Source organism: Naegleria lovaniensis (genome assembly GCF_003324165.1).
Source record: "Naegleria lovaniensis strain ATCC 30569 chromosome Unknown tig008, whole genome shotgun sequence".
In the NCBI taxonomy this organism is placed as follows: domain Eukaryota; phylum Heterolobosea; class Eutetramitea; order Acrasida; family Naegleriidae; genus Naegleria; species Naegleria lovaniensis.
In genome coordinates, this window is record NW_025407830.1 from 38,223 (window position 1) to 50,043 (window position 11,821).

At 37.1% G+C, this 11,821-nt stretch overlaps 6 protein-coding genes across 6 annotated transcripts; 1 reads left to right on the forward strand and 5 right to left on the reverse strand.

Annotated features, from left to right (window-relative positions):
- Nucleotides 1-30: 30 nt before the first annotated feature.
- On the reverse strand, nucleotides 31-1,497 carry C9374_014342 (uncharacterized protein; the record flags this gene model as incomplete). Its single annotated transcript, XM_044690319.1, has 1 exon — nucleotides 31-1,497. The coding sequence occupies one exon, from the start codon at nucleotides 1,495-1,497 to the stop codon at nucleotides 31-33; it is 1,467 nt and encodes a 488-aa protein (XP_044552934.1).
- A 1,948-nt stretch (nucleotides 1,498-3,445) lies between these two features.
- Nucleotides 3,446-3,799, reverse strand: C9374_014343 (uncharacterized protein; the record flags this gene model as incomplete). Its single annotated transcript, XM_044690320.1, has 1 exon — nucleotides 3,446-3,799. One exon carries the CDS (start codon nucleotides 3,797-3,799, stop codon nucleotides 3,446-3,448), a length of 354 nt encoding a protein of 117 aa, XP_044552935.1.
- A 741-nt stretch (nucleotides 3,800-4,540) lies between these two features.
- On the reverse strand, nucleotides 4,541-5,832 carry C9374_014344 (uncharacterized protein; the record flags this gene model as incomplete). Its single annotated transcript, XM_044690321.1, has 2 exons — nucleotides 4,541-5,029; nucleotides 5,152-5,832. 2 exons carry the CDS (start codon nucleotides 5,830-5,832, stop codon nucleotides 4,541-4,543), a joined length of 1,170 nt encoding a protein of 389 aa, XP_044552936.1.
- Nucleotides 5,833-8,355: 2,523 nt separating this feature from the next.
- Nucleotides 8,356-9,597, forward strand: C9374_014345 (uncharacterized protein; the record flags this gene model as incomplete). Its single annotated transcript, XM_044690322.1, has 1 exon — nucleotides 8,356-9,597. One exon carries the CDS (start codon nucleotides 8,356-8,358, stop codon nucleotides 9,595-9,597), a length of 1,242 nt encoding a protein of 413 aa, XP_044552937.1.
- A 135-nt stretch (nucleotides 9,598-9,732) lies between these two features.
- C9374_014346 (uncharacterized protein) lies at nucleotides 9,733-10,254 on the reverse strand (the record flags this gene model as incomplete). Its single annotated transcript, XM_044690323.1, has 1 exon — nucleotides 9,733-10,254. The coding sequence occupies one exon, from the start codon at nucleotides 10,252-10,254 to the stop codon at nucleotides 9,733-9,735; it is 522 nt and encodes a 173-aa protein (XP_044552938.1).
- A 251-nt stretch (nucleotides 10,255-10,505) lies between these two features.
- C9374_014347 (uncharacterized protein) lies at nucleotides 10,506-11,798 on the reverse strand (the record flags this gene model as incomplete). The annotated part of the gene is made up of 1 exon (XM_044690324.1): nucleotides 10,506-11,798. One exon carries the CDS (start codon nucleotides 11,796-11,798, stop codon nucleotides 10,506-10,508), a length of 1,293 nt encoding a protein of 430 aa, XP_044552939.1.
- Nucleotides 11,799-11,821: the final 23 nt, after the last annotated feature.

The window sequence follows — 11,821 nt, forward strand, 5'->3', positions numbered from 1 at the left end:
CCACACTCATAGTCACACACGTTGATTCAGCTAGGGCTCTCGGAGCTCCTGACTTGTCTCTGATTTTTGATAGTCTGCTACAATTTCATGGCTTCTCTTTTTCGAATAAATAAACAAACTAATGAAAATTCCACTCATGAATAGCCAAGTCAATCCCAAAGTAAAATAAGGGAAAGTATATTCCACAGCCATATAAGCCAGCACCCAATAAGGAGCACCAATGAGTTGCAGCATGACAGAATCGGAATAGAGAACAACCATCAACACAATATACAAAAGTAAAAGAAATAGAGCAATAACCGCTCGTATGGTATAACCGGTGACACATATACACCTTTTTTTGCTACTCAACGATCCATCCAACAGAGGAAGAGACAATTCTAGACAATTAATACGAGGGATCAACACAAACAAACTAACTCCAAACCATACAAACAAGCTAATGAGAGACAACACAATTCCAAGACCAATCCACAAGTCATTGTTCTCAGCAGTACATACATCTCTTGTTTGCCAAATCATTCTTGACCAATAACACAAAATGTGAGTATAGAAATTGCCACCCTGCTGACAGTTTGTTAAAATGACAATTCCTGATCCATTTAAGGTCCATTCATAATGTGCTTTAAAACCATGAATATCTCCTCCATGGTAATAGGATACAGGTCCTTCTCTATTTTGTGTCATCCATAATCCCAAGCCCACAGAAAGATTTCTGAATGGATTTTCCCTAACAACTGACACAGGAGTCAACATTTCTTGAATGAGAGATTCATTGAGAATCGTTTGCTCTTTTCTCATAAAAGTAAGTGGCATCTTTACAGCATCTACAATAGGAAGGTAAATTCCACCAGACCCTCTTTCTAATGGAACGAACAGTGGCATTGGTGCTCTATACACAGTGTATCCAACAGAATAATTGCTGTTAGGATCGTTTACATCAGTTTCAAACTTGTAGGTTGCAACATTCATTCCTAGTGGTTTTAACACCTGTTCTTGAACATAGTCACCAAAGGATTGATTGGTCACATCCTCAATCATCATTTGGAGAAGAATGTAACCATGGCTAGAGTACATAAATATTTCCTTGTTTGGATCAATTACTAGACGCACGTTATCTTTTTTCAACAATTGACTAGTTGTTGGAAGTGGTACACCTTCAACAGGATTATAAGGCATGATACCGAGTGATATAATTCCTGAAGTATGAGCCAACAAACGTCTAATGGTAACACCCTCATTGGACCATCCAGGATTATAAGGTGGTGGAAGAGTATACGAATGCATGTGTTTTTGTATGGGATCATCCAATTGTATGAGCCCTTTCTGTACAAGTGTCATGACACCCCAAGCAGTAAAAGTCTTTGATAAGGAGCCTACTTTGAACAACGTGTTTTCATCGAATACTGCTCGTCCAGAGAAGCCAAATGTCTTCATATATTGGACTTGGCTCTCCGAGATGATTGCAATGGCGACTCCAGGAAGATTAGAGGACATACCTTTTAGCACCTTACACCTTACACTTTAGTGCCGTTTGCAATGGCACGTAGTCCCAAAAAGGAGATACAAATAGCACTTAACACTGGAGTGCCAAATGCAAACAGCACCTGACACTTGAGTGCCGAGTGTCATCAGCACCTGTATATTTTTTAATTTATTTAAATATTATTTTGAAATTACAAACCTCCGTCTTCACGGTTGTGAGCAACGGGCCTCAAAATTCTCTTCACTACACAATCATCATCGAGTATCACGAACGCAATTTTTGGACAATTCGTCTGACAACGACAATACCAAATGATCATCTACGAAATTTAGTTTATGGAGGGAAGAATAGACTCACGCTCATTTTCTAAGGTGAAGCGTTGTGAGGCAGTGGTTCAAATAATGTTCCACCGTTCAGCACCTGTTTTCTGAGTTGATGTTGCGCCATACAACACGGCGTTGAAAGAGATTGAGATGAAGTTGTCGAACAGGATGTCAGAGCTTGCTGAATGAACTTGAGAGACGATTTATGTTGAGGAAAAACACTTGCAGTACAGGAAAACATTTTCATTTGGTTCAACAGGGGAGTGAAACTTGCCAGCTTTTCTTCATAGTGACATGTACTTTTGTTCAATTGTTACAAAAACGGTGAGAAGAACAAGAGAATGGTGCTCAACACTGTTGTTGGCTGATGTAATCGAATTTGAGTGATTTGGGAATGACGGTAACAGCAAAAGTCAAGCTGAAGCAATCAGAAGGGTACAATTAAGGGAACTGGAATCACTTTTTGTTTCGTAGTCATACTTCTTAACGGCTGAGTCTATCATCGTGAATGAAAGGAACATATCATCTTTTGTGCCTCCTAACTCCTTTCATACGAAGGTCCAAGCTAACATACGTAAGGAAAGTAGATGCATGAGATTAAATCATGCTTTTTTTTTTGTTTGATAGATTCGTTATTGACCTTTTTATATGAACACGAAGTAGAATGGTTAGGTTCACAAACTAGTACCTCCATTTCAATCAACATCCATTTCGCACCTTACACTCAAGTGTCAAATACAAATAGCACCTTACACTCAAGTGTCAAATACAAATCACACTTCATTCATTTGGCACTCAAGTGTCAAATGCAAACAGCACTGACACTAAGTGTAAGGTGTAAGGTGCCAAAATATAACAACTCAACAAACATCCATAATAACAGAGAAGAAAGAAAAGATGCACTTAACTTTGAATACATGAAGAACATGAACAAACAGCTCCACAAAAAGCAACTCACAACCCACAAACAACAAATACCAAAAGAACTCCAATGCAGGATCCAATCACAACTATGGAAAAAAGGGTAACTCAAACACCAACAATGGCAAAAAAGGAAATTATTCCAATAACTTGAGACTCCAAGTCCCAATCCAAACAATGACTTCCAAGGAGGTCGAGTCTCCATCTCAAGAATTGGGAACCACCCAAAAAGTCCTCACATGGATCAGAGATGGAGTTCCAATCATTTCCGACCCAACCAAATGGAAGAACTTTGGCAGAAACACCATCTCAGGACCCATTTAAACAGCTTGGACAGACCAAGAAATAGATTTGGACTCGTTCAAAATGGAATCCCTCAGCCAGATTATCAAGATCCTTACTCTTGGAATGCATGCTTGCAAAATAGACCTATCGAAAGGTTATTCTCGCATACCTATCCATCCCAACTCGAGACGTCTCTTGGGCTTCGTCTGGAAAGGAGAATTCTACCAATTCAATGTCCTCCCATTCGGACTATCCAACGCCCCACTTTTATTCACAAAAATCATGAAACAAATAGTGAAGAAGTTGAGAGAAAAGGGTTGGATAATATTCATATACATCGACGATATATTAATCCTCAGCCTGGAAGGCCCAGAAATGTGTCAATCAATAACGAACCAAGTAATTCAAGATTTGAACTCTCTCGGTTTCCTTATCCAACCCAACAATATTTCATAAATTTCACAGCAATATCCTTTCCAATCGAATTGTCATAAACTTTATAGACATGACCAAATCCTCCTCGAGCTATAAATGAATATTGGTTTGGATACTTTTCATCTAAATACGTTTCATATTCATATCGGTCATTGTCTTTAATGGAGGAAACAACATCTAACGCTATGCTATCTTGAACTTGTTTTCTTGGAACATGACAAGTGACAACAATTTGTCTTTTCATCATATTTTTCTGAATACTTAATACTTTGATTCGTTTTCCTTTTCTGGTCCAGTCACAAAGCTCTGGACAAACTTCGACCTTGAATTTTGCTTTTCTTTCCACCATATCAACATATGTAATCTTGATGGGTGGCAATTCTTGATTTGATAATGCCGCATGATATACATCCTCAACAAGTTCCAAATATAATGACAGTCCCAATACTTGATTTTGTTGTAATAATTTTTCCTCATTATATGCAATTTCATAGTTTGATAGAACATTCAAAATCACACAATTAGACTTCTCTTTAGAAAGTATTTCAAGACTTCATATTGAATTCACCAAATGAACAATTCTTCTCATTGACCTCAGTGGTTTGAAGAAGTTTCAAAATTTGAATGATTGGTTTGTATATGATAGTTCCAGAGTCTTCTAACGTGAGAAAATAAGAACATGTATCAGCAGTGGTGGATGTTGAATATGGTTGACAAGACTTTTCATTTAGATCCAACTTTGTTGCATTACGTACATCTCCCACTACTACAGGACATTGAAATGTATCGTACGTAGTTACAAAATTCTCCTTAGTAGATTGGTGGCTTGCTTGCTCTTGATACGCTGTTGGAGCTGGAGGACTTGTTTCTTTGAGAAACTTTGGAGATGATAAAGTGTCATTCAACCTTGGATGTTGTCAACCACATTGAGCTTCCAACACAAAATCTTGTCCCACAACAGTCATGTTAACATTGTCCATTTGGTCCTGAGCTGGGTTGAATGGGCATAAACAAATGCTTTCCGATTCCATTAATGGTTTACATGTTTCGCGATATGCAATGTCGTTTCTACTTTTCTCACTTTGATATTTCAAAAAGCCCTATCAAATCCTTTCAAAAAAGCATAATCTTGTGAAGATGTGAAAAGAGGATGAACAGTTATGGCAAATTTCACAAATTCATCCAATTCCTTGTGAAGTTTGAAATAAAATTTGGAATTGATTTCAATTTTCTTTCTCATGTTTTGAATTAATTGAAGTGTGTCCTTGTCTGTGGTTATGACATTTGAATCCAATAACACTTTCTTCAATTCCTTGTCAACTTTGTAAACGTGCTCACCAGCTCCACGTTGTTTCATTTTCCCCAAATACTTTTTAGTTTTGGCATCAATGTTGTGTTCAAATTCAATTGTCATATTCAATGCTTCAATGGCAGCTTCAGTGAAATGTTGACAAAACGAAACAGTTTTTGTTCCATTCCATTCAGCACAAAGCTTGGCAAGAGCTTTAAGTTTTTGATTGCCCCTCTCAGTTCCCTTAATTTCACTAATAGTAGCACCAACACAGCAGAAGATCGCTGTCTAACGGTAGCAAGAGATTTGTCACCCCATTCCAAATACCAAGGACCAACAATCAATGCCGAGTGAAACTACAGCATCCAGTTTCAACAACATTTCTCGTATATTAAACTACTTCCACTTACCATTCCATCGGTCAATCCAGTAATAGATCCAAATTTTCTAACGAATCTATGTTGTGTAGCTTCGCTCAATTCAGTGATAACAAGTGTTACTTTCATCTTGGACTCGTGGTCTATTCCTTGCCTTGTTTCCGTCTTGTAGCTCTCGATACGTGGATTCAAATATTCATACATGAATCTGTTAGGGAATGTTAAATTCTGACAAATGGTTGACTTGGATTTTGAGTTGTTGTGTATAGATGTTTTTGAAATGAAATCCAACTTGTGCATACAAAATTCAAAAGCGTGCTTTTGTTTGGCACTGAATTGATTCTCATCCCATGAAGGGCATGGAAAAACTACTGAATCTTCGCTTTTCATTGATTCATTCATTATATCAATAGCCATTTCATGAAAATTGGTGTCGAGACATTTGGCTTGAAATTCTTTCAAAGCAGCAACTTTTTTGACAATAGAATTAGCAAAACCCACTGGTACACCCAAACGTTTAAAGTCGTCGAGAGTCATTGAGTTTTCAATACTATTTTGTTCATCGAATGAAATAATTAATTTGGCAAATTTTTGATGTAAATACAAGAAGAGCAACATACTTTCATGAACTTTTTTGTCTGTAATTTTTTGATTGGTCAAGAATTGAAGAACAACAGAGGTATCCCATTCCGAGAGGAATATTGTCAATAACATGGTTGTTTTGTGACATTTTTTGAAATATTGAAAAAAACCAAACAGTCATTTCTAAAGAAGCATCTACCAAATGAAAATCTTGGTTTCAGCATGCTTAATTGTAGAACAGTTCAACTCTGAAACAAAATTTGAAAAATAGTCGGTGTTATAAATCGAGTAAAAAATAAAAGTGCGATCGTAAAGAATCTTGGCCATTTTTACTGACTTCTTTCGACCTAAGATACGATAAAAAAGAATTATGATAATCATGACAATGTCCTCGAAACATATTGCTGGAGGAGATGAATAGGAGTGTGTTTCATTATGGGAGAAACGACGAATTATTGGGTCCAGAGTTATAATACCTCAATGAATGGAATCGTTCGAACAGAGCCGCAAATTCCCATCTCTCTACGTTAAATGTCCGACGTATTCCGTCCCGTTTTAAAAAAGAGCTCAATATCACCCTCATCTCAGGTGATGCTACCCATACGCACCAGCGCTGTTAATTAGAACGGGAGAAGGAAATACAATTTGGTATGAAATAGTAGTAATGGGTTGTGTAGGGAAAGAAGTATTCAACAGAAAAAAATTAATTTGAAGCGTCGCTAATACCATTAAGTACTTAATGAACAAGTTCCTTTTCTTTACAAATTCTCTGCTTGCCGGAGGTGCAGCGTGCTTTTTAATGCTTATTCCCTTCATTGTTTTTCTCTCATTGAATGCTCACCTCTTTCCATTGTTTTTCACCTATTCCAAAGACAAGGCGCTGCTCAATCCAGACAAACACCCAGCCAACGTTTCCGAATTGAAAGATCTTCTCGAAAAAGTAGTACCTGTTTATTTGACCATGTATAATCTTCGAGTTGTTATATTTTGGCACCTTACACCTTACACTTAGTGTCAGTGCTGTTTTCATTTGACACTTGAGTGCCAAATGAATGAAGTGTGATTTGTATTTGACACTTGAGTGTAAGGTGCTATTTGTATTTGACACTTGAGTGTAAGGTGCGAAATGGATGTTGATTGAAATGGAGGTACTAGTTTGTGAACCTAACCATTCTACTTCGTGTTCATATAAAAAGGTCAATAACGAATCTATCAAACAAAAAAAAAGGCATGATTTAATCTCATGCATCTACTTTCCTTACGTATGTTAGCTTGGACCTTCGTATGAAAGGAGTTAGGAGGCACAAAAGATGATATGTTCCTTTCATTCACGATGATAGACTCAGCCGTTAAGAAGTATGACTACGAAACAAAAAGTGATTCCAGTTCCCTTAATTGTACCCTTCTGATTGCTTCAGCTTGACTTTTGCTGTTACCGTCATTCCCAAATCACTCAAATTCGATTACATCAGCCAACAACAGTGTTGAGCACCATTCTCTTGTTCTTCTCACCGTTTTTGTAACAATTGAACAAAAGTACATGTCACTATGAAGAAAAGCTGGCAAGTTTCACTCCCCTGTTGAACCAAATGAAAATGTTTTCCTGTACTGCAAGTGTTTTTCCTCAACATAAATCGTCTCTCAAGTTCATTCAGCAAGCTCTGACATCCTGTTCGACAACTTCATCTCAATCTCTTTCAACGCCGTGTTGTATGGCGCAACATCAACTCAGAAAACAGGTGCTGAACGGTGGAACATTATTTGAACCACTGCCTCACAACGCTTCACCTTAGAAAATGAGCGTGAGTCTATTCTTCCCTCCATAAACTAAATTTCGTAGATGATCATTTGGTATTGTCGTTGTCAGACGAATTGTCCAAAAATTGCGTTCGTGATACTCGATGATGATTGTGTAGTGAAGAGAATTTTGAGGCCCGTTGCTCACAACCGTGAAGACGGAGGTTTGTAATTTCAAAATAATATTTAAATAAATTAAAAAATATACAGGTGCTGATGACACTCGGCACTCAAGTGTCAGGTGCTGTTTGCATTTGGCACTCCAGTGTTAAGTGCTATTTGTATCTCCTTTTTGGGACTACGTGCCATTGCAAACGGCACTAAAGTGTAAGGTGTAAGGTGCTAAAAGGTATGTCCTCATGTTTGTTTTCAATTCATTATGGACGTTTGTATTATTGAGCTGTTGGTTAATTTCTCAAGAAATGTCTTCCATTGTGTAATTATTCTCAGCTGCGAAGTCAAGGGCATTGGCTATTCTGTTTGATAGTAGCAAGCCCAACGCTAGTAATTCTGCTCTATGAGTCCTTGACACAACCTTGAACAATAATTTTCCTCTTGCAATTGCCACTGATGCCTTAAATGTCAAACGAGGACTTCTTGTCATACTCAGAGTAATTGGTATTCGTATTCCATCCCGTATAAAAAAAGAGCTCAATATCACCCTCATATCAGGTGATGCTACCCATACGCACCAGCGCTGTTAATTAGAACGGGAGATGGTCATTAATTCTATCGTATCTTAGGTCGAACGAAGTCAAATTCAAGTATTACTTGTAGAACAGAGTTGCCGAACTGCTTTCTAAAACTCAATCACAACTTGTTATTTTGTAAATTCAAAATTAAAAAATAGGTACATAAATGAGTCGTTCATCCACGACAATACTATCATCACCAACCATGACTGGTCAGAGGACATGGTTCCGAGAGGATCAATCTGGTAATAATATTGAGTTATTGAACCAAGATCAAACGGTTGCTGGTAATTCTTCTTTCACGCTTGTTTCTTATAATATTCTTGCTCAACTCTATGCAAAACATTTACAAGTTTCGGATCCTAAAATTTGTGATTGGGAGCAACGGAAAGAGAGGTTATATCAAGAATTGATGAGTTATCAAGCAGATATTATTTGTCTTCAAGAGATGGATTTGTATCGGAAATATTGGCAATCCATGATGAAAGATGAAGGCTTTGATTCAAGTTATGTCGAAAAAACTGGTAAGAGAAATGGTTGTGGAACTTTTTGGAAACGAGATCGGTTTGAACAAGTAAATGTATTAGAATTGCATTTGGAGGAATTGGAAAATTATATTGAAAAAGAAGAATTGGGAAATGAAAAGAGATTCGCGAGGAGAGATGCTGCCAATTTGACCTTATTGAAGGATTTACAGACTGGAAAATTGTTATTAATTGTGAATAATCATTTGGCGTGGGACCCAGCGTATCCAGAAGTGAAATTGTGTCAAATGTTTTATATTTTACAAGTTGCACATCAATGGTTGAAAAAGGTGTGCCAAAAACAAGGTCAACACCACAACAGCATTAATGACATCAATTCAGTTGTATCTGTGATTTTATGTGGAGATTATAATTCTCTTCCGGACAGTGAGGTCTATGATTTGATCACAAAAGGAAGAGCCCAAATTCCAGGAAAGGAAATCAAATTTAACAAAAATAGTGAGCTAGTTTGTGATGGTGTGGAAAATGTGAAATCTTCAACACACTCATCACATCACAGCCACTCTTCCAAACAATATCTGCTAAATCCTTTCACACCAGCAAAGAGTGCATATTTTGAAATTTATGGAAAGGAGCCTAAATTTACAAACTACACGAGCACTTTTTATGGAACTTTGGATTATGTGTTTACGTTTAATTTTGATTGGAAACATGGCCTCAATACTGAGATATCTCTGAAGCACATTGAAAATGAGGATCAATTGAAGCAACAACATGCTCCGCAGCAACTTCAAGTCACTGATGTTTTGGGAGAAATTTCATTAGAACAAGCTCAAGAATTTTCATTCATACCTTCATTGATATTTCCCTCAGATCATATTGCTCACTGTGTGAAGTTTTCATGGATTTCACATAATTTTTAATCAAAACTTTGTTTTCTGCAGTTGAACTCGCACCAAAAGACCCAAGCTCATTGAAAAAAATGATCAGTGACACATCTGATGATCATTACGCATTTTCTCTTCATCTATTTGGCTAGTCTTGGTGTTCAACAGAATTCATTTAGTGGACGATGTATGCATCTTCATACTATTACAAATGATTTCCATTGCTTCTTGTTCACTCATATCAAATCGATGTTGGAAACATTCAAGTTTTGACGCTGCTTCAATAATTGTTCTCATAAATTGAGCTAAATAATTGTAACAATGAACCAAATCAACAGTTTTCATGGCCCAATCCGAGTACAACCTTTCATACTCCTTCACGCCATGCTCTTCTTTCACAACGACAATTCCATAATGTCTCTGATCTTTGGCAATCTTGTCATTCAGCAAGGTATAAACCACTTCGGGTTCTCCTTCAAGAATTTGACAAAATACACCGTCACAACACAACAACAATCCAGAAATATTCGTGGAAGAATTATGTTGAATGGAAACTTGGCCAATGTTCGTGAAATCTGAGCCATCAAGTTGATTTGGATCATAACGAGAAGTGTAAACAAGTCGCATTAGTGATCCATCAATTTCAAAACTCTTAAACTTGTTTCGAGCGAGTGCTCCTGCCATTCGTTGCATGTTGTTTCAAAATTTCGACACCATGAGAACAGTCTTTGGTAATTTGAAATGATCTAAAAAGTTTGAATATTTCAAAGTCATTCAACAGAAAAAGCTCTCAATGAAGAGATGGTAACGCTACAGAGCAGACGTTTTTAGAGGATCTAATGCGAAGAATGTGTTTGAGGCAAAGCTTTTTGACTTGTTTGTACACAAGCGTACCATTAATTCGCAATTTTCAAATGTCTCTCTGATTGGTACATGTCTGTGTACTAATTGGACGTCGATGACCTATCATGCAAACACTGTTGTTTGATAAATTGTAAAATGTCTCCAAATACATTCTCACTGTCTCGATCGAGCAAAAAGTAATGCTTTCGATTTTCATACAGGATCAATTGAGAGATGGTAGAAAACTCGTGGTGTCGATTCAACTCTTGATTCCACTTGACGCTACTATTCGCTGCAGGAGATAATGTATCGTTACGTCCATGCATGAACAGAACTCGCAAGTTGTGACTCCTTCGAACAGCTGACACGCTTTGCTCAGTATGAATTGGACCTTTTTCTGAAAATGCGTTCTCAATTTCCTTTAAAGCTTCCAAAGTTCGTTGAGCGAAATTGGCAGTAAATGGCGGAAGTAAATACGTAGTGTGTGATGTTGTTGACATGGAAGAGTTCTCTCTAATGACTGGATCATTCTCGAGCATTTCCAATAATTCCAAATCTTCTGAAAATTTCTTCTTAATAGTATCCTTATCGAAATGCAGAACTTGATAATTTGGAAGCCAATAACTTGCTTTTTTCAAGAAATATAAGGACCATGAAGATGATTCTGAAGGTACTTCGGGTGTTTTCGAGTGATGTTGAGAATCATTCTCTTCCAAGCCATTACAATTGTAAATAAAAGGTGACACTAAAATCAAGCCATTCAATCTCTTGTCAGGAATTTTCTCAAATTTTGAACTCGTCAGAAATTGCATTCCCAAAGTTGCTCCAAAACTGTAACCAAAGAGAAGAATTTTCAAATTTGGAAATTGAAAAGCAGGAAAACAGACAGAAACATCCTCAATAGCTGATGCAATATCCTCGAGAGCTTGTTCAAAATCAATATTCATTCTAATTTCCTCTATATTTTGAATGCTTTCTTGATTATTTGCTTCATTTATATCTTTTTCATGACTACACGTGGTTGAGGAAACAGTTACTACTCGAGTACACTTATTGAAAAGCCTAATATCGAACGAATAGACGACAATATTTTCCTGATTCATAATTCCAGCAATTTTCTGTATCGTTTTACAAGTACAATGTTCACCATATCCATGTAGAACAATCATCACTGCTGTAATTTCCTCCAATTTTTCAATCCCATTCGCGTAATATTGATGCCGAGTATAAATTCGTTGTTGATGCTGTTGATCAGTTCTTGATGTTCCGAACCAAGAGGAAAATGAAGAAGCTCCTTCAACGGTTGAACGAGTGGAGGAAGAATTATTCGTAACGTCCAAATAATCCGAAGTCTTAAATTCAGCATGAGAGTTGTAAACAGATGCTTCGTGCATTTTTGTTCAAAAATTGTATTTAT